At 43.8% G+C, this 23,392-nt stretch overlaps 1 protein-coding gene across 2 annotated transcripts in view; it reads right to left on the minus strand.

Moving 5' to 3' along the window:
- The window catches only part of PKP3 (plakophilin 3), a 160,891-nt gene that overhangs the window by 21,625 nt on the left and 115,874 nt on the right, over positions 1-23,392 (minus strand). For both annotated transcript variants that reach the window (XM_085644954.1, XM_085644955.1), the window contains exons 9-11: positions 6,323-6,490; positions 4,100-4,285; positions 792-945 (exon numbers count right to left, since the gene is read on the minus strand). In XM_085644954.1, the coding sequence (XP_085501080.1) occupies positions 792-945; positions 4,100-4,285; positions 6,323-6,490 (508 nt within the window). The remainder of the gene's footprint in view (positions 1-791; positions 946-4,099; positions 4,286-6,322; positions 6,491-23,392) is intronic.

Here is a 23,392-nt window from a genome sequence, read left to right on the forward strand (position 1 = left end):
CAAAGGACGGCTGAATACATTTTAATGAGAAATATGAACTCTACAAACACAAACTCCGTCAACTATTGGTGCAATTGCTTTTACTGAAATACATTTCACAAGGGGCTTCTCAGCGCTTCATCTTGTCTTTAACTGCAAGCACTCTACCTAAAAGTGCTTGAGGTCCACAAGCCACACAGGTGCACGTTAGTCACTGTGGCCCCCATTGTTATTTTACAGCCATGGATTTACTTCCTCAAACAGGCTATACATACAACGAAACAAGTATGGTCCATTAAGTACTTCTCAATAACTTGCAGAGTGGTGCTCATAATCTTCCACGCTGATACAAATACTGACACCAGTGTACACTATTGTACACAGGCACTCTAGCATTCACCATTACACATTCTTCAACACGTGCACTTGCACTGACTGTCGCTACAAAGCTAATCCTGTTCACTATTATAGTATACCCATGCTAGATTTCACAATAAAATACTCGAGTTTAATCCGTAATATAAAACACTCCACATCATACACATGTTTTTTGTATGAAACACTACAACACATCTACATCGAGTATGAGACAATCCAGCAAATACATCCACACACTGTAACACACATGCTACTCTTCACTATTACACACTACACATGATATTCACAAATGTACAGTGCTAGTGTTCAGCACTCCAGCACATGCACGCACGCGAGCTCCTTCCATAGCCACACCTGCAGATGCACCTACACAAGCACGGTGCCCATATTTAAACAGTGCTGGTTCTTGCACACTCCCAGCAAATGGTACTCACACATGTCATCCTTGTTGCGCGCATTGCGGGACAGGTTGCGGATGAGACCAGTCAATGAGCGGAGCTGCTGGTTGTCCGCCGTGCGCACTCTGTCTAGCACAGGGTTCAGGATGCGCTCTTGTTCCAAAGCCACTCTGCTCAGGACACTCGCCCACTGCGGGAAAGAGATCACGGGGCATTAATGAGGCAGTGTGGATTGTACAGAGAGAGTTACAGAAGGTCTCAAAGCACTGCAGGATCTTTGCAGCGCTCTAGCCTGATGGAAAAGGTCCCAATGCACACTGGTTCTCACTGCATGGTTTTTACTTTATTGCCCCTTCTACCTTTCCTCACCACATAGTGTATGAGGAACAAATCTCTTCTCACTGTCATCTTGTTATCCTCTTTGCCCGCTGACCAGAGTCCTCCCGGAGTTTCAGACACCTTCACACTTACTTTTAAGTGCAAAGTCTATCCTGCAGCAGGAGATGAATGCTCCCTCTATGTGACCAGGATGGAAGCTATCCTCACCAGACTGCACATAGGCCCTTGGCAGGCAGAACCCGCACGTCACAGGCGCCTTGAAAAGGTTAAGGCAAAACAGTTTTCCTCCTCTCACTGGAATCTTAAATAAACACTGTCAGAGGTCACACACAGTTCCCTAAATAGTGTACCAGCCCATCTGCCCATCAGGTAACCCAACATCTTACTTCCCCACCCTCTGGCCTCCCTGCACAATGCTGCTAGCACCGAGTGTCCGACGGACCCTGCGGGTGTGACGTTTCACTGTGCTGCAGCAAGCTGCTTCATGAACTTTATACTGCACGCTTGTGAGGAGGGCTATGCTGAACCACTCAGATGATACAACGGAGTATAGCATTCAGTTCTTATATTTATGGTACTAATCTAGGCGGTACAGAGGGCTTGGTGAGGAAGGACATTTATAACTAACAACAACAATGTGCAGAGAGATTTGAATTTCAGCGGGTGCTTCTTCGAGGCTGGTGGGATGGGGTTAAAGGGAGAGTTGTTTTCTGAATAATAAAAGATTGGTTTTGCCTCTGATCAACAGGCGACTCTGTAACCTTGCAAACCTTGTTAGATGCCACGCCAGGCTATGCTGTGCTAACATCCTGCTTTAAAATGAGGTAATGCTTTACAAGGGGCCTCCCACGGGAGAGACAATTTGCGGAGAAAAGGCTGTGACACGCACCCGCTGCACAATGGGGACATTAGACCCTATGCTGGGCTTCAGTGCTGAGATATTCTGTAGTCTGCCCTCGTTGTTCACCATTGCAGCCCCTTGCCAGGAGTGTACAGCTTGTGCCTGCATAGATGAAACCTACAAATACAAGTACCAACTTCTCAGATCCAAGAAGGATCCTGCTACCACATTAAGTTACGTTATTGCCTTCTCCACGACAATAAAATACTCCTGAAATCCAGCAGCCTAGACCAGCTAAATTCCACATTCTGACCTCCACAATCCTTGGAAAACCAGCTCATGTATCCCTCCCTGTGAATGCCTTCTTGGGTGCTCACAGCACCTTTAGCCCCTTGGGAAAACAAATCAATGCCACTCAAGGTAGGTCCAAGAGAATGGTCGAGCAGCAAAGACATACACGCAGAGGTGGCGGGATGTCCTGGCACCCTATCAGATGGCTCTATTTTATTTTATGTTACTTCTGGTCTGTATAGCTCAGCATTCTCTAATTTCTTGACCTCTAGGCACATTGTGCAGGCATTGACTCTTGTTAATTCATCCACAGAAGGTTTTCCACAGTCAGAATTTCTTTCCTGGACCACACTGGTGTGAGTGGGTAGTGTGGCCTGTCTAGGTTATCCTTGTGGGGGCGTCCGGTAAGATGTCCATGACAGCTCCTCTTTCAATCCGCGTGAGACTGGAGAGTGTGTATAAAGTTGTCTGCATGTTGGTTTGCATTCGGGGTTCTGAGGCCTTACGGCTGACCACTGCCAGCTGTCGTCCTCCTGACACAGATTCCCTCTAATGGAACTCTTCCGGGTAAAGAGGAGGTGTTACCCTTGTATGTCACTGTCAAAAGCATGGAAGTGTCCCCGGAACAGACACCTGGACAAACTGCGATGTGGTATTGAGTATTAAAAGCAGAGTCTAGACACGGTGGGCTAAAATATGCCTACGCAGGGCCATCACAAGAGGAAAGCAGAGGGGATCTCGTGCTTTTCGGGTCCCCGTGCTGCTTCAGCAAACGCCAATTATAGATTTTGGGATGAAAGGCAGTTTGCCATTTTCATTAAGAAAGGCAGCTTGCGTAGTATTCACACTAGATGGCAGCAGATGCCATGTTTTCTCTTCCTCACGTTTTACACGTAGAAAAACAGATGCATCTGGCAAAATGGAAGACATTTACAGAGGGCTTCGCACAGACCCCCGACAAGCCTGAGCCTAAGGCTACACACCCGGTACCCTTAGAAGGCCCACTACCTGAATTCAGTGTCTCTGTCCTTCAAGACTCCTAAGGATTTTAACCAATAAAAAACATCCCTGCTCCAAGCAACCCTTCCTTCCAATTCTATCTTCAACTGTGGCCCAGTGGTACATGAATCTATGTGAGAAATCTCGCTATGAAAATTGCGAGGAGGCGGGTAAAAAGCATTCTCCTGCATCACAGGGAGTCGCTCTGGTCCGCTCTAGCATCGTTCAAGACATGTACCATGACTTCTACCAGGTCCACATCAGTCACTGCCCCTCCTCACACCAAATTCTACTTCCTTCCATCTCAGGTTTCCTTCTGTCTCCTCCTGCCTCCCATTATCTTTTCGTCTTCCTTCCTCTTTGCTAAAGAGACGTCTATTGACAAATACGAACAGCGCTCTATTTCGAGTACAGTGTAAATCTTCCATTTTGAGGATGGTCACTCAGTCCACAAGCCTCCTCCACTCCCTCCCTCTCTCCCCTTCCTTGCCTCTCCTCTGATCCCTTTGTTCCTTCTTTCATCTCCCCTCTAAGCACTTTGTGACAACATCAGATGGCATAAAGGGCTAAAGAAACAACATGCCATAATATAATAAAGATCACAATAAGTTGATGACCCCTCACTCTGCGGTCCCGAGGCACAGGTGATACCCCTGCGTCTTAGGCTCCCTCACTGCGCAGTGGTTGCATTTGAGACCCTTGCCATGTAGATCCTCTTAAATATGAGACTGTTAACCTTGATACCTTTTTTAAGAATGCATCCCACTGTGAATGTCCAACCTGAATATAAGTCCACCCGCAGAGTCTGTGAGTCCCATTCTCGCCCTCTCCAGACCTTTCTTCTGCTCCCACCCAGAGTCTGAGGATCTCTCACCCTGCGATCCCCGGCAGTGATGTTCTGCAGTGCTCCAGCAGCAGCCTCCGTGGTGTGCTTGTTGAGTTCACACTTCTGCAGGACGCGATTGTAGAGGCCCAGAATCTGGGGGTTCCAGAGCCACTCCATGCCCTTGGGATCCTTAGACACCTCAGTGAAGGTGGCCATGTCTGTGTTCATGTGCTGCTGCAGGGAGGAGAGAAACAGAGCTTTATAACCCATCTTCCTGTACCAGAGCTTCATCACACATTTACCAACGATGTACCATACCGAGGGCTTCTCCTAAAACTAGGACTTCACTTCCCATCTCCCACAGCTAGAGCTTTACCACCCGTCTATCACAGCTAGAGGTTCCCTCTGCATCTACCACTGACAGGGATTAATTGGCCATCTACCACAGCCAGAACTTTATTAACAAACTACCAATCCCTACCTTTCAATGATGCACCACAACAAAGGTATCATCATAACACATACCACACTTTGTGCTTCGTCACACATCTATGACAGCAAGGGTTGAGCCACCAATCTACCACCGCCAAGGATTAACCACCCATCAGCAACAGCTAGGGCTTCACCACCCATCTAACAATGCCGCCAGGCCTTATTCAATGATGTATCACATCCAGGGTTTCATCATCAGTGCACCAGAGGCAAGGCTTTATCAACAATGTGCCACAGCCAGGGCCTCGCCACCCATCTACTGCCCCTCCCCATCAAATGGTGCTCTTTTCATTTCCACCTACTTCCATTTCAGTTGGTCTACTCCATTTAAGCCACCCCACCGAGTAACTTCACCATCTCATTCACCTCTGTGCAGAAGATACAGACTATATCTTCCCAGTTCCATTACACTCCCACACATTAAGATTCACATCTCCGCCTAACAGCAATCTGCCACTGGGTGGACCTTTGCTCACTCTTAGTGCATTCCTCCAAAGCAGGGATCTGCTTCCTGAATCCTCTCCTTCCCACACTCTATCCAACTATATCACCACGACATTTACCCCTATCACTCATACTAGCTCGGCCAGAAACCTCTTTAAATGTGGTGCATCCCAAGGCTGGAGTGATTCAAATCCACCACAACTATTGTAGCCAGGTTTCAGCTTCTGAATATGTGTACAATTCACCCCACGCCCCTTCCCATGCAGCCTAATCAACTTGTGCATCATGATCAATATGGACAACTTCAAGCATCACCTATCTTGTCCAATTGAGATAACATTTCGCAGACAAACCCTCTTATCTAATCTTCCCAAACAACTATCGTCCCTACCAAATGCCGATCAGAAGGAGGGCTCTACTTAAGCCACAAACCCCAGCCATAAAGTCTATGGCACTGCTCCAACATTCCTTGGGCCTAGCCTCACCCAAAACATCCCAGCCTGAAACATCCTTACTTCAAAACCACTTCGCACTGCGACTGGTTTCTGATCTTTCTACCTGCTGGCATTTCTCCACTGAAACACATGCTCTACTGGCATATGAGCCACCACCCCTCGCCCCAGTTCAATGCCATCCTAAAAGTTCAGTTCTCATTCTGGAAAACCATAACCTCATGTCCTGCCCACCCCACACTCTTTTTACCTCTTCTGCCCAGCTTGCAACCCTGCTCATACTCTTGGAAATCAACCCTCCCTGCTGTAATGTAAAGTGAATGACATAATCAATGCATGTAATGTCATTTTATTCACATATTGTACCATCCATTATCCTATGACATATGGCTCTAAATGCACTCACAAAAAATGTAATTGTCTTCACATTTTTAGAAACGTTTCCATACAAAGCAAAAGGCCACTAGCAGGGACGAGGCTTCAACACACATCTAATACAAAGAGGGCTTCCTCACTCATCTCCCCAGCCATCGCTCCACCACTATTGACCACCCTCAATGACAGGGCTTTATCAATCACGGGGCCTCTGCAGGCGTTTGCCAGTCTGTGGCCAGGCTTCATTGAGCATGTTTACATAGTCGGCGACATACATAGCCTTTACTGCCGTCAGTGAATGAGATTCATCCAAACGTACCAGTCAGTGGCAGGGATTCATCAAGCACTTACCACAGTCTATGATAGGGTTTTTAATATTTTGTTTTGGCATAAACCCCCCTGTTTTTGTGCCACCCAACCCCTGCTGCATTGTAGTAATTCCCTGCATGTTGGTACCTTGTGGTGCGAGTGCCCAATACTCACACCTCCCCTCGGGCTTCCCTCTTACCTCTTTCAGCTTTTTGCTCTGCGGGGTGAAGCAGCCCACCACCTCTCCTGATGAGGGGTTGGCCTGGTTCTTGCGCTGGCCCTCGAGGCGCAGCAGAGCAGAAGGTGGCATCTCGTCATACAGGCGGTAGGACAGGTTTCGCAGCACACACACCGCGTTCTCCACACTCTGTGTGAGAGTAAAATGAGAGTGGGAAAAATGTACATGGAGATGGAGAGATGAAGCAAGAAGGACAGTGAGAAAAGAGAAAGTGAAAATGAGGCATCAAGAAAAAGAGGGAAAGAATTTAATGATAGAGAAAATTTGAGTAAAAGTGAAAAAGTAAGGTAAAAAATTGGAAAGCAAAAAAATTGATTAAGAGCAGCGTGCAATTGAAACAGTGTGAGGGAGAGCACAAGGTAGACAAAAGGAGGAAATTGAATGAAAGGGAAAAAGGATGCAACATAAATCAGAAAAGAAGGCAACAAAATTGAAAGGAGCAAACATGGTCATTGAGAATTGGACAACATCAAGTACAGAAAATGAGATTTGGGCAAGAGGGGGCAAAATGAGAGGCAAAGATAGAAAGTGCGGAAAGGCGTAATGGGATGGTGGGCATAAAGGAGGTGACAGATAGGGAGGCAGAGGGTAAAAGCATAATGGAATAAAAGAAGAAGCATAGAAAAAGGGGCAAAGAGGAACAATAGTAAAAGGGTATTGAGGATGAAGAAAGAGTCATAGTGAGGGTGAAAAGAAGAGAAAAGACGACATATAAAAGTAAAACGCAGAGGGAGAGTGAGGAAATGGCCAGCGAAGAGACAACAGAAAAGGAGGTGAGGAAATAGGGCATCAGGAGGGAAAGTAAAGAAATTTAAAAAAAACTGATGGAATGTGAAATGAGAGACAAATTAGATTTAAAAAAAGGTAGAAAAAGACAGCAAAATAGAGAAAAGATAAAAACAAGTGAGGAGTGGGAAAAACAAGAAATGAGATGGGGCGTTGCAGTAGAAAGAGATTGTGTACTGTGAAGAAGGGTGGAAAAATTTGGAAAGAAAAAGAAAAAAAAAGTTGAAAATAGGAGAAATGAAGAGGTGAGAGAACAAGTGGGAAAGGGAAAAGGAGAGAGATTGCAAAAGAGGGGAGAAATAAAGGAAAAACAGACAAAGGAAGAGTGAACAAGGGGGTGAAAAGATAGAACAAGAATGGGTGAAAAGGGTGAAAAGGGTCAATGAGATTCCGAATGAAGAAAGTGAGCTCCTGTGAGAGACAACTGGCCCCTTTCAGAGATCACTGGCCAAGTAAGGAGGTGGTAGACAGGAACGTGAGAAAAAGAGAAAGATGAAGAAAAGAAAAAAGGATGCAATAGGCATAATGAAAAATGACTGTTGATTGTGGGAGGAAAACGTAAAGGAAAGTGTAAAATAACAACAACAATAAAGTCACAGGAAACCGTTAAAGACTGTTGTTCCCAAACTAAGTCACATAATGAATGTTCATTTTACTAGGAGCCTTGAAAAACAAGGAGAGGGGCTCATTAAAGTCCAAAGAGACAGAGCACCAGGAACTGTATAGTTAAAAAGATTTTTCCCTTTGGACTAATTAAGCGGATTAAACTTAAATCACCCACTTGCACCATTCAGTCTAGTTCACCAACTCCAAACTGTCATGCGCTTCAGACCACTCCAAATGAGATGTGGAAAAATTACCCTAGAAAAAGTTTCATTTGTTAAAAATCTCACATAGAGTTATTGACACATTAAAAATCCCATTACAACAATCAGAAATGCAAAGAAATAATATCATAAATAAAATTTACATAAAAAACTTGTCAATGTACACAAGACAAATGTATTGTTAAAACAATAAGACAGTATTCAAAATCTCATACATAAATGACAATGAAACATCAGGTAGAAGGAAAGACAACAACTGACACAAAGATTGTGTCTTGGCAGTGTTAATTTGTAACCAATGTGGACAAGAAGGGAACTGGGAATAATTCACCCTAATTTCTAAAGTTCTTGTCCCAGAGCAAATTAAACCAAATGCTTATGCGTCAACGCGTTTCAGTGGTATGGAATCATAAAGACCACCTTCTTCAGGACTGGCAATGCTTTTCCTCCATTAGTCAAAGTTAATGATCATTCCTTAGATCATGCCGTGATTGCAAAGACTGGCCACAACCAACTGGACTTTAAGGCGACCAATATCGCAGTAATAATGTGTATCTTTACTTAAGATATTCTGGTGGGGTCTCCTTTCGCTCACTAGTCTGTTAAATCAGTAGGACCCAGAAGATAGCACAATCAATTATTCAGTAGGCAGAAGCATATATAACTGCCGTCTGCTGTGTCCCAATCATGTGTCATGCCTACTGAATAATATATTTGGAAAAAGAGAACCATCATCGTTTTTATAAGACGTCTCCATTAGATGACGAACAATCACTGCCACAAACATGAGCAAGGGTTTTTAAATCATTGATTGTGCTATCTTCTGGGTCCTACTGATTTAACAGACTAGTGAGCGAAAGGAGACCCCACCAGAATAGCTTAAGAAAAGATACACATTATTACTGCGATATTGGTCGCCTTAAAGTCCAGTTGGTTGTGGCCAGTCTTTGCAATCACAGCATGATCTAAGGAATGATCATTAACTTTGACTAATGGAGGAAAAGCATTGCCAGTCCTGAAGAAGGTGGTCTTTATGATTCCATACCACCGAAACGCGTCGACGCATAAGCATTTGGTTTAATTTGCTCTGGGACAAGAACTTTAGAAATTAGGGTGAATTATTCCCAGTTCCCTTCTTGTCCACATTGGTTACAAATTAACACTGCCAAGACACAATCTTTGTGTGAGTTGTTGTCTTTCCTTCTACATGATGTTTCATTGTCATTTATGTATGAGATTTTGAATACTGTCTTATTGTTTTAACGATGCATTTGTCTTGTGTACATTGACAAGTTTTTTATGTAAATTTTATTTATGATATTATTTCTTTGCATTACTCATTGTTGTAATGGGATTTTTAATGTGTCAATAAACTCTATGTGAGATTTTTAACAAATGAAACTTTTTCTAGGGTAATTTTTCCACATCTCATTTGGAGTGGTCTGAAGCGCATGACAGTTTGGAGTTGGTGAATTGGACTGAATGGTGCAAGTGGGTGATTTAAGTTAAATCCGCTTAATTAGTCCAAAGGGAAAAATCTTTTTAACTATACATTTTACTAGGAGGCCAAGTCATGCAGATTGAGCACAGTATAAGGACAATGCACTTAAGACATTCTGTGACCACCGTGTATTCCACGTAATTCTGGATTTGCCACGCATGCCACATATTCCAACATTATTTGCAGATTCTGAATGTTCATAGCTCAAATAGAGCAGAAGCTACTAAAGGCTATGACTATGAAAAGATTAACCAGGGGCCCGTTAGGTGGTTAAGTTTCAGATGTCAATTACTGCATTTATCCATGAAACTGGTACTATAAGATGAAACTTTTGTCTAGATAGCATTAATGACCGCAGTCAATCGACTGGGGAATTGCTTTTGTCTGCAACAAAAAAATAAAAAAACATTTACATGTAATTCAAACAGGATGGAAATAATGACAAAATCTTTATTTGTTGCAGAAACCATTTTTATTAGGACCTGGTGAATCTGTATACTTTTCTTTTTCTTAAGACGACCTGTAATTTTTGTATTTTGCTGAGATTCATTTTGTATCAGTGTGTTAAGGTATGACATTGCGAGATAACACCACAGATTGTGTTGAATTATAAAGCATTATTTGGCCTTTCTTATTGCATAATTTACTTAACGCCGCTGCATGACTGCATTAGCCCTGTCTATAAGTAAACTTAAAATAAAACACAGCATGTAGAGTGAGAGTGCTGAGTAGAGGGTGAAAGGTATGCAGCCAGATGTTGAGCATGTCATCTGAATACCAAGGCGTTTCGTCTTCTCTATGTGTTTTGACCACATCAAAGGACAGTAGTCTGTAATAACAACCTCTAAGTGAATGTGAACCAGGCTCGTTAGGAAGTAAAGCCTTTCAACACACATACACTGCCAAGCTGTAATTTAACTGTGTGCATCGTGTGTCTGTGTCTGCAGCTCTACTCTCCACTTACACTTACACTTTGCTCTCCTTTCTAGATCCTTCACTGCTGCCTAGATCCGTGTCTAACTCTCCCAACCTTACCCCATGGCTCCCTCTCTCCCCCTAGCATTTCTCTTGCTCATTTGCCTTGGTCGCCTGTTGCTCTCGCCGCAACTCCTTCTCCCGCCCCTTCTCCCACTTTTCCTTCACTGAGCACTCTCTGCATATCCTTGTACCATTCTTCCTCTCCCAAGCACTATATTTTAGTTGTTTATTTATTCTGTGTTTATAGAGCGCACTCATACCCCAAGGCTTCATGGTGCTGTCTAGCAGCTGAAACTCTGGGGCAGAAAAGCATCGCGCTGACCTGCAAACAGCAGTGCAATTAGTAAGAAAAACATGAATACAAGATGGTCGTTCTATGGAAGATGACGCAAGACAAAGTCAAAAGCTTGCGAGGTTGAGCTCCACATAAATGAGCTCCGGTCCATACTTTGTGTGACAACTATCTGACCGAAGGCTCTGTGTCAGCACCTAGCACTGGGATTCATTCATCAAAAAGTGCGGGCCATGCCTAGGTGATCTCTGTAGACCAAACACCAATTGAAAACACCTTGTTGTGCCGAGAGCCAGTAGAAATGTGTTAACGCAAGGGAGACCTGCTGGTGGTGGGCAGTGCTGGCCGCTAGCTGCATGCTGAGGTGGCCTCAAATAGCAGCCAATGCAAAAACTACTACTAAAGTTAATATAAACAGGCCAATGACAAGGCTCGTTTAGAGTATGATGACTAAGCAACAAAACTGCTGAGCCAATCGAGGACATCTAGAGATTCTCATTGGGTCAGTGTTTCTTCTTTTCTTTTTTTTGCTGAAGTGGCTCATGCTCTCATTGTAGGAGCTACTTTGGCAGAAAGAATAACCGGGATGACGACCATGCCATTGAAAATGAAAAATTGGATGCCCCATCATGCTGGGACTTTTCTCCCAGAGTGTCAGGATATTTTTACAATTTTCTAGCCAATTTGTAGGCATGCAGGACGAAATGCAGCAGTCAGGGCATCAAACAACCCGGAGAAGGCGTCCCGTGCACCTTCCGAAACCATTTTCACCAAGATGGGTTTCCAGATGGCAAATCCATCTTCAGCCCTGCCGTCGTACCCATATCCTCTGAATGGCAGCAGGGGACTCGGGAGGGAGAGCGGTGGGCAACGGGGTAGTATCAAGCGGGATAGTGGGCAAGTGGGATTTTTTTACCAACCTTCTCGTCACCACCCATCTTATAATTAGGACTTAAGCTGTGTTAGCACAAGAATAGCAACACTAATCTTACGATATGAAGTTTTTAGTGTCATACCTTTACAAGTACACATATTAGAAGGGCAAAAATCAGATCTTCATTAACCAGGATGCCTAGTTCTTTGTAATGTAGGGACTGAACACACTCAATGTGCCTCAGGCCAAATGTCAATGGTTCACAGGGTTTTGTTCCCTCAAAAGATGACCTCATGTTTGCTGCTGTTCAACTTCAGGAAGTTGTGTTGCCTCCATTCATTGATGACTGGAAGACACGATGTTAACCTTTCTGCCTCTGTCGGATAACCAGACACTTTTTGAGGAAAGATATAAATCTCATCGGCTCTCCTCCCCAGCTCTTTCTCCTCCCTTTGTCCTCCTCTCGTTCTATCCATATTTGTTCTCTGCATCTCTCCTTCCTCGCCTTCCCTATCTTAGATCTTCATCATACATCCTATGGCTGCTGTCTACAGTGTTCCCTCTCTTTCTCTCTCCCTCTTTCTCACTGTTCCCTCCCTTCCTGTTTTCTCTCTGCTCCTCCTCCTCCATCTCTCTCTGCCCCTCCTCCTCCATCTCTCTCTGCCTCTCTCGGGCTCAATGTGTACACTTAGGATGTAGAAGAGAAGAAGAGCCTGACAGAGTCTGCTGCAATTTAAGACTTGCCATCAGCCTGGGGGTGTTTATTCCAAAGCTTTCAGTGTGCCAGGGAGCTCAGCGCTGCCAGACACAGTTCTACAGAAATCACGTGTCGTTTAGAAAACCACAAGTTTTTGTATGCGAACCATGAAGTAATTGTTTTTAAACATAATCAAATTATTGTATTTATTTTATTTATACAGGTAAAAAATATGTCAATAACTGTACCTGTCCTTTCTTCCTTTTTTTTTTTTTTAGAAACAAATGATTTATTTAACGCTGTTGTTTTTACGTCTCGCCTAGAGACAAGTTTTTTCCAAGTTGCTGCTGGCCAGCTTCTTTCCAGAAGAATTGCACTTTGGCACTTTTATGCATTTTTTTTTACTTATTGTTCCATAATTTGAACAGCGGCATCGCCTAGGATCTGAAAATAGACTTGCGTCATACTGACATTCACCTCCTTCAACTTCACCTTTGTGCTTTACGAATCGGAAAGGAGGAATTAACTGATAAAGGTATGTTAAAACATTAATTGCTCTACTTTTGGTTGCGTTGTAAATAAAATCCATTTTATTCCACCCCAGTTGAATTACCTATATCTTCTTTTGTGAATCTGAATTTAAATGTTTAAAGTGCAGACAATTACCTCATAAGGCATGTCCTGGCGCTAAGCATACTGGCAGACGCTGCGACAAACTTTAAGCTAAAAAAAACAAATCTTTATTTGCTTCCTGAATGATAGTTAGGTTTGTACCATACTCATTGAGGCAGAGATACAAGCTTTAATAGCATGGAATAAGAATAGTCTGCTTCCCATCCTTACCTTCTTGAACTGATATTTCTCCTGTAGCTCCTTCGTAGCTGATCGAAGAGCATGCTAGGCAACTAGGGCTTCAGATAGGATTTGTTAAGTTATGTTACACAGTATTTATAAGGAATGCGTAAACCAAGAAGCTTTTGTGGCGCTGAAAACACAGAAGCAAAGGAGAACCAAGCTTGGCCATTGGCCTGTCTATAGAGCCAGGTTGAAGCTTGCATAGGAAGTCGTGACTTTTATGATTAGGGGGAAGAGAATTCCATACATTTGGAGCAATCATGGCAAACCTAATTCCAACCAATCGCTTCCTGTTAAATTTAGGGACCTCTAGTAGATTATGCTGAGTTAATCTAAGATCACGTTTGGGAATATAATTCTGGATTCTAGAAGTCACAAAGTTGGGCTTTTGCCATATTGGGATTTGAAGATAATGCACCCCGTTTTAAATAGGGTTCTCTGAACGACTGGAAGCCAGTGTAATTTTGCCATCAAAGGTTTGATGTGGTAGTGTCTGGGCTGACACGAGACCAGCCTGTCTGACTGATTTTGAACCAACTGAAGCCTCTAACTCAGTCCCTTTGGAAGTCCCAGATAGAGAGAATTAGCATAATCAATATAGAACATAACTAGGGCAATTATGATCTGGATAATAGCTTCGAGGGTAAAATATTTCCTGATCTTTTTGATTTCCTGGAGTTGATCATGGATGTATAGAATGGTGTTCTGAAAAAACTGTATGGATTCTCTTGTGACATAAAAATTGAAGGGCAGCTGCATGTCATTGGGGTAGTTGTATATTGTCATCCCTTGCCTCTGTAGGGTGTGTAGCAGTGGGCGGAAATAAAGGTTGAAAAGATAGGGGGGCAAAGAAGAGCCCCATGGTACCATGCAATTAAGCATGACCTTAGATGAACAGAGGGGAGAAACCTCACCTCTAATCGCATTTTGATAGAACTGATTCAACAACACAGATGTGACACCGTGTTACATGCAGTTCTTAGGTCTAACATATGCACTGCCCTATGACCTTGATCCAGTGAGATATGCAGAGCTTCCATTGCGTAATTAGTGCCGAGTCAGTACTGTTTTGGGGTCAGAAGCCAGAATGAGACATAGCAAATAAATCATTTTATTATCTAGATTGAATCGGTTACCGATTTACTTCTTTTTCAATAGCCTTTGCTGGTAGTGGTATGCAGGATATTGGTCTAAAGTTACTGAGGATCAAGGGATCAACATCCTGCTTGTCTATAAAAGGAGTGCAATATCCTTTTTCCACTCTGTTGAAACTATAGCTGAAGCGCGGGATTCATTACAAACATCAGCTAACAGAGGAGTTATCGTTTAACTGTCTTGTGTAGCACAGGAGGTGGACAAGTATCTAATGGAAAACCCAATTTTTTAGCATTAGACATTAGATCAAACTGTCTCAGAGTAGATTGCAGGGTTACAGTTTTCAGACTGAGGAACATCTGCTCCTCGTTTAGAGAAACGTGCAGGAAATTAGCTTCAATGACATCATTTTTTTTTTTTTTTTTTAAAGTTGACAAAACATCACATGGTCTCTGCGAAGGTGGACCCGCTTCTGGCTGAGAAGGTGGATTACATAGATTCTTTACTATACAGATTACTTCCTGCGATGAATGTCAGGCCTTCTCAATTTTATTTGCAAAGTATTTCCCTTTAGCTAATTTTAGTGTCTTAAGGCTTGTTAATGCACATTGTATGTTAAGTTTTAGAAAAGCATCCATGTCCTCTCAAGCTCTTTACAGTCTTGTTAATAGCTTGAACTAGTTCCTCTGTATACCATGATGCAGGTGATTTCGATCTTGAAAACCGTGTATTCCTTCCAGGAGGCAATGTGTCCATTATTTCTGTAAGACCATCATTATATTTCTTAAATTTTTCATCCATGGTCATCATCAAATTATTTGATTCAATTGGGGATCCATCCTTCTCGCCTGTGTCAAAAGTAATTTCTATTTAGTAATTGAAAGCCTCAAAATGTTTATTCCAGGCACAAAGTGCTCTGAGAATATTTATTTACAGGTAGAGAATCCCCCTGCTTGAAGGCAGGTCTTTTTGTTATCATAAAAGGCATCTCCATATGGTTAGACCAAGGCACTGGAGTAGGCTGTAAAATATTGATCAGAAGCTGTTCAGATGCAAAAATAGCATCACAAGAATACAGCTAACTACGTAAATTGAGCTTTTTACTTTAAAAGACAACCCACAGATATTCAACAATTCTAAACAGTCTGTTGCATCTGAGTTGTTTTTATCTTCAAACCAAAGGTTAAAATGACACAGAGTAAGAAACTTTAGAGCTTTTAAAATTGGTGGCAACTAGATTAGATCCAAAGGATCTGCTAATTTCTGGTGGGCATTATAAAAAAAATATCTGTGGTTAGAAGGGGCCTATTTGTTGATATTTTAAAACGTAGGCTCTCCACCACTTTAAAGTTAACTTCCGCAAGGGGATCCATATTCCAGCATTTTTCTATGAATTATTTCAAGGCTGCCACCCCTTTTACCTAGGTAATCTCTTCATAATATAGAGTATTTGGAGGGAAAAGCTAATGCGAGGTCGGGTTTGGAGGTCTCTAGCAGCCATGTTTCAGAGATAAAAACAATACGTGGATTATAATCCTCCAGGCAGAGTGCAAGATTTACAATAAGCACAGATAGAGAACGTTCTTTAATTAGTGTACATTTCAAAGAGCCCCCTTACATGTATTGGCTCCATACTGGATATATCTGACACACTATCTACCAATATTACAGGACCCACCTACATCAGTTCGGATCTATACTGCCTCTCCTTCTGAGCTGGGGATTGTCCTTAAAACTTCATCAAGTCTACCCTTGAATATCTTAAATGAGGGATGTGGGATACAAGGTCACTAGCACTTCCGGGTTGCATATCCACTCAATGTACGTTCAATGTGCTGATTTATATAGGGACTGCTGCACATTGCTTATAGCGCGTGCGGTCTCCCTGGCTCTTGGGAACCTCTCCTAAGATTTCGACTAATTCCAATGTAATGAAAATAATACTCTAAGCATGTATCAATAATACACTGGTGGTCAGCTCGAACTCAGGTGAATATACCTGAACAGAACCACTTAACACCCACCAGTTAAACAAATGCCTAATAAAAACTGTAACCTCATAAAAACAGATCTAGTCTAATAGAGTGCTTATATTAAGCAGACACTACCAGCCAAGCAATATAATGGTCACGCACTTAAAAGTGCAACCCTTCAAATTTGAGACTAAAATACCTAAAACACAATTATAATTCAACACAGTTGATTAGCAAAATAAAGTGTATAGTGCAGTGCTTAATTTGAGCGGGTGGCTTTCGATGCTAGGCACCTGCACTTAATTGTCAACACCAGGGCTTTTAACGGTCTGCCACATGGTGGTGCTGTCTATCTAAATGAAAGATAAGCACAACAACAGTTGTTTATTAATTAAATATACATAAAAAATGACTATTGACTGCCGCCCAAGACATTCTTATAGTTTTGGGGGCCTGGAATAAGCTTAACTGTTACACTTGTGTGAGTGATTGTGTTGGTACTGCCACTGGCAGCGATGGGATGGGCAATGTGTGGTGCAAGCTGCCCTGGCACTTATTATTTTACAAATTAAGCACTGGCCAAGTGCACTCATATGCTGCACGGACAAGCAATGTAGTGGTTCATATAGTGAGCTCTGCACATTGCTCCAAAGAATCCTTTCCCAAGATGTGATCTATTCCCAATCTAATGGAAAAAAAACACTCGCGAGCACGTATTGGTGTTCCTTCCACTGGTGGTCGGTTTAAAATCAGGCAAATCCACCTCAAATGAACCACTTGACACGCACCAGCTAGAAGAAAATGCATAATAAAAAAGGTAACCTAACCTTTTAATAAAGTTAATAAAGTGCATTTATTATGCAGACAGTATCAGTCAAGCATTATAACAGCTCTACATGTAAGAGCGCAACCATTCAAATTTGAGATTAAAATACCTTAAAACACAATTACAATTTGATAGTTGATTAGCAAAGTAAAGTACCACGTGCAGTCAAATGGTATTTTAGTTGTTTCTAATGTCACTGTAAAACTCTCTAATGCCCCTGGGTACAGTAAGTGCCATAAAAAAACTGCAAATAAATCAAACTAAATTAAATGAATAAAAAGAGAAGGAACGAAAGAGTCAGTTTTGCAGCAGACGCTAGCACAAGAAGAGGAAGAGCAGAGGGGGCTGGCAGAGACAAGTGAGCAAGCAAGAAGACAGGGAAGGGGAGTGTATGGAGACCAAACAGTTGAGGAAATAAAGAAGCAACAGGGGTGGCCGTATCATGATGTACTTTTCGGGCGCAGACCACAGAGCCCATTCCATGCACCTGCAGGGCATAAAGTGAAGTCATATAACCCGATATTTCTTGAGTTACTGCTTTATTTTCAGAGATTACAGATTGGAAACATTAAGAGTTTCTGAGGTGTACTGTCCAAAAATAAAGCACTAAATCAGAGAAATGTCGGGTTATCTCAGGTGTGCTGCCTAAAAAAACAAGCATTTACAATGCAATAGGTCTCGCAATGACATTGTTTTGAGCTATTGACATTGAAAATGTAATTGTTTTCTTTTTTTCCCTTCGTGAAGCATTAATTAAGTAATGGCGTTGTAAATGACAATGTCTTTTACCCCCTGTTGCCCCCCCCCCCGCAAAGCTCATCAGCATGTGCCCATCATAATATCTGACAATCGCATCTTAAACATTTTGCAACAATTCTATAGTTTCACCGCGGTTCTAAATTAAATTGTAAAATAAAATTTATATTAACAGATTATGACTAAATTCATTACCCTGGCATGTAGGCTTCAACTTGCTTGCAAAAACGAAAACATTATTTTGGTTTCACACCCTTAATATAAAATTAAGCAACACAGTTTGACATCTTGTATAAATATCCGCGAACGATGTATAACAAAGAAGCGTTATAGCTTTCACTCCAGTCTTCCCTGAGTCACTGTTCATAGCTGTTTTACACCGTTCGTTCTCTCCTGCATCACGTTACCCCCTCTGCGTTTATGCGATTCACATCGCTCTCTCGCCACTACTCTCACATGTATCTTCGGGACTTGGGGGACTGTTTTATGGCACTACGCCTTGCAGAGAAAAGCCCAGGAATTGGAGGTGCCAGTAACCAGCGAAGCTAATTTGTTAGCAATATATTCGAAATTGATAGATTGTCACGAGAGTGATAAATTGATGATCTATAAAACATAATTTTAAAAAAACCTGTGGGGAGAACTGTATTAAAATCAAGGCCACAAAAGATAATGTGCATTTCTTTTAGAGAACCCATACTGATTAGTCAGTGACGTGCATCTAGGGAAATGATGCCTGACGAGGTGAGCACAAGAGACTGACATCATCACATGGTATGATTCCAGGAAAGGGATATCTTCCTGTGGTATCAGCATGTCCGGTCCCAGCTGTGCTCCGTGTACCTGGTATACTGATCTCACTTCAGACTTCGGCAATGCACCAGGAGGCTGACGTCAAACTGACATCAAGCCAAAAAAAGATATCAACCTGAACCATGAAATCATGAACTGCATACTACAAGACACTGACATCAGCGGTCTTCAAGTCTAGAACCTGAAATACATTATGCTCCTGTAAGGAGCAGAAGGCAGACTGACATCACTGTGGGAACATGGCATAATTTCAGAAAGAGAACACCAATGTTCGACCACTCCAGGAATTAAGGTAGGGTTCCAACTCACAGACTGCAAAAGCACTAGGCAAATGCAAGAGCAGGCTCTGACATTACCTAAGGAGCCATTCTTCAGACTGCAAATTAAGTGCCAACACAGGAGAGGCTACAATCCCACCAAACTCGTCAGGTATTGTGACCCTTCTCCAAGAAACTACTACAAACTGACATCCTCTCAAACGAGATCAGATTAGAACATTAAAAAAAAAATACACATCAAAGCGAAGGAAGTGACAGCATGTTGGAAAATCTCATCCGTTATCCGACTTCAGAAACTGATAGTTGAGATCAGACTGCGGCTTCTCTTTAGTCAATTGTTTTGAGACTGGCATCGAACCTTTCACAAGCAGTAAATGGCGCGGAGATCAGTTATCTATCGCACAATTATGATGGCAAACCCCACCCTATCGTTTACTCACTCAAAGCGTACCTAATTTACTTTAATGCAGTTGAACCTAACTCGTAAAACAGTTCCGAAAGCCAGAAGTCTAAGTCAGACAACCTGCCTCACCAGTTCATATCCGTTAACTGTTAGTTATGGTTTCAAGTAAAATATATTAAGTATATACATCCTATAAAAGCCACTGAGTAAATGAGTAAAACGAAATATATGCTATGGGAAGTGCTTTTTTGAGGCATATCGTGCACGTCTAAGGTAGGTGTATGGGATGTTTTGCTTAAGAAGGCGGCACTCACTACCGAGACTTCCCTGCAGTATCTTCGGACCCCTTCGAGCGCGGTCTTGGCTGACTTCTCTCAATAGTAAAGCCTCGGGGTGGCTGAGGCGCACCATCAGAGGGTCTGCGGAATTAGCCCAGGAGTACATGGATTGCTCTCCATAGCGCCGTGCATGCTGTGGGATGGGTGACGGGCACTGTACCCCTCCATCCATCAGAAGTGAGGCTCGCCCCCTCCCCTCACCACCCTTTGCCCCACAGCCCCCATTTACACCTCACAGCCGCGCCTCCTGCTCCTTCCTGCGCCTCCGGTGACAGCGCTCCTGGTGAAATGAAGCAAATGGGGAGCACCCCCCCCCCACACAGCCCCCTTTAGATCAAGTGCGCGAGCCCTGCACCGAGCGCGCCCTCTGACAGGTTCACCAAAACCCGGGCTCGAGTATCAACGGCGGGGGTGGCACACGACCCCACCTCACCCCTGTGAGAGGCCCGCTGAAGGGGTGTGAGGGACAGGAGCGCCATGGGAGGGGCTGCGGTCACTGGTGCCATCCCCCCAAGCCCTCCGTCTGAGGACTATGAGAGAGGGGAGCGCCATGGAGAGGGGGGAAGAGCTGCTGTAACTGGTGCCCCCGCCTCTCCCCACCGGCACTGAAGCCCTCCGTGTGAGGGGCTCTGTGATGGAGTGAGAGACAGGAGCGCCATGGGGGGGCTACTGTCACAGGTGCAACCCCCCCCCTTGCTAGTGTCTCTGCTGCTAGCACGAGAACCCCATGGCCTGTGTCCCTAGTCACAGACTCATAGGTAACGGGTTAGGACACCTCTCTGTTAGTAATACCTCCTCTCCGGTTCTGCCGACAATGAATTAAGCCTTGTTGGTGAACCCCCTACACCAAACTCATGGAGATAAAGAATCAGATGTAACAGGCGCAGGCCAGGTCACCTGTAGTTCTTGAATTTTTGCAGGAACAGGTTTGTATTTCAAAACACTATCTTGAGTATCACCGCGAGAGCATGTCTACATTGGTGTGATTAGTTATCAGCCTAATAAGGGACGTGTTGTGTCACTCAACAGTAGTTCCTAAAATAAAACCGTAATAAAAATATTTTTTATAGATTATATTATTATAGATATTATTTATTAGATGGAAAAGGTACAGTCTGAAATTCTCATCTGCAGGAGCCACCCCGGAGGAAGTGCACTTAGGTGCGCTTCTAACATCTGGTGGTTAAAAAGAATATGGCACCGACTGGAGATCCGAAATCGTGCGGACCATTTGATCTTGCAATCACCCAGGGACCCGTGACTACACGCCTCCAAAGATAAGAAAGATCGTCACGACAGCCGTCAACCAAGCCATCCAGCCCGGAGGGGCTGTCCCAAAAGGAGAAAGGGCGGTAACGAAAAAGCATCCTTTTCAATGGGAAGCCAGCGTTTAGCATAAACGCTGACGCAACCCAATGAAAATGATGGGCGGGGCTTTGAGCCCCCTTCTGAAATCTCCTCTCTAACAATAGATCTCGCTGAGCGACAGCGCATGCGCTGCCACGCTAGGCGAGACCTAAAAAGTACTAAATCAGAAAATAATCAGGTTAAATGAATCCACCTAACTCACTGCAGGTGCATAAAATGGGTGCTCGAGTCGGCACTGCTCCTGAAAAGCCCATCGTGATCACGGCCGGACTGGGAACCAAAACCGGCCCTGGCAAAGTGCTTGGCCGGCCCCCACGGACGCTGCCGAGCTGTTTGTCACGGCCGGTTTTCGCCGATTTCGTTACAGCGGCTGATATTGCAGCTTTGCTGCAAAATCGGCCCTGTAACAAAATCGGCCCCCAGGGGCCCAAAACCGGCCCCCAACACTGGCAGCCCACCGGGGAAATGCCCGGTGCCAACTACGGACATGGCCTCAGGGGGCAAACTGTCCGAGGGCTCTTTGATAGAAGGGACGGTAGATGGTTGTGTGTCCCCTTCCGTGATACAGATCGCTCCGTGCACATATGGCACTGGTGAGATCAAGAGAGGGCCACAACCCCATGGAAATGAAGAAACACTTTGCCTCTGCACCTGCACCATATTACAAATGCTGGTGGGGAAGCAAATAGGCCATCAGGTGGTGGACTGACTATGTACCACAAAGAGTTGGCGCACGGTCAGCGTGCTCCCCGAGAGCACCCTTTGAAAGGGGTTAAGGGGATACCACGGACCACCTGATATCTCCATTTCAAACGGAAGCTGCATTGCCACTTGCACAGTGAAATATGGACCAGCGGCTTCAAACTGCTGGTTTGGCTTTCACTAATGTGGTGTCCCCAATGCTGGCACAGGTGGCATTGCTGGGGACAGTGCATTTACTGTAATTGGGTGGCTGTTCCCCTCTACATCTGGCCCCCCCAGCTACAGCTGCTCCTTGGTGTAAACAGGGACAGTGTAATACAGGCCCAAAGGGCAAGCAGTATTACTGTGGGCACAGTGTCCTTAACACATGGTACAGGCAGTTCTGCACATATGGTGCAGGCAACACTGCTGCTATCATACTCAGTATGCCTCATTAATGTTTGAAGAACAAATCCTATGTACAACCAGGAGCTACAATGCTTTTACAAGAGCGCTGCCAATGGTGCCCAGTTGAATTGTGCGGAACCAAGTGATGAAACAATCCTCTTCCCCTTGTTTATTCACTGTAGGTTGAGCCATTATTTATTGCGTCAGGTCTGGGCTGGGTACAAACGCCCCCTGCACTCTTTATTTTTGCAATAGTAGTCCCACCGCACTGCGAGCATGTCGTTGTGCAATGGAAACCCTCTCCTCCAACTAAATGTGTCTCCCCTGTGTGTCTTTGTTCCATGCTCCTCTGTGTATGTGTGTGTCTGTCTGTCCTTGTTTAACAGATCTTATCGACCCACTGTCTACACCTGTCTTCACCTCATTGTGCAATTAGAACCCTCACATATGTGTACATTTCCGGTGTGTGTCTTCTTCCGAACAGGTTTGTGTGTGTTTATGTGTGCGTCTCTCCCTGTGTAACAAACCTTCTTGTACCAGCATGTGCATCTCGTTGTGCAACTGGTCCCCTACTTCTGTGTACATCTGCTGTAAGTGTTCTTTGAAGCACGTTTTCCTGTGTATGTCCTTGAGTAAGAGACTTCCCCACCCCCCTGTTTTATTGTGTACTGGGCACCCACATATATGTCTTCTTGCATAAGAGCCTGCGCTTCACTGTGCCCTTGTGTAAGCGACTTCCCCGTCCCACTGTCTCCTTCCATAACAGACAGCATGTGTCTCGTTGAAAGATTTTCTGTATTAGACCCCATGTTTCAATTTGTAAGATAGCGTCCTGTATATCTCTTGATGTATCGACTCTCGCCTGGCTGCTTCCTAGAGTAGTCAATGCCCTGCATGCATTTAACTCCACGAATGTTCTTTCCAAGATGTATCTCCTCATCAAAGAGAGTAACCAAAGCCGTACATACTACACCTCCCTTCATGCATCCTGCAATAATAGACCCTCTACTCCCCCTGTACCTTCTTATGCAATAGAACCCTCATCTTCTTTTACAGTAGACATTCCTCATAACCTCCAATCAAGTTGTAATTGTCTCATCTTCTAATGTAAATGTTCCTACTTCTCTTTTGTCCTTGTGTCCTCATAATCTAGTTTAATAGACCATTCCTCAGCTCGTGTGATTGCCTCCTCATCTTCTTGTTTAGTTGGGCCTTCTTAATTAATGTGGTGACCCAATGTGGTGCTCCCATTGTGCAGACCTAGTTGGACAGTACCTGCAGC

Source organism: Triturus cristatus, chromosome 3_1 (genome assembly GCF_964204655.1).
Source record: "Triturus cristatus chromosome 3_1, aTriCri1.1, whole genome shotgun sequence".
Taxonomy (NCBI): domain Eukaryota; kingdom Metazoa; phylum Chordata; class Amphibia; order Caudata; family Salamandridae; genus Triturus; species Triturus cristatus.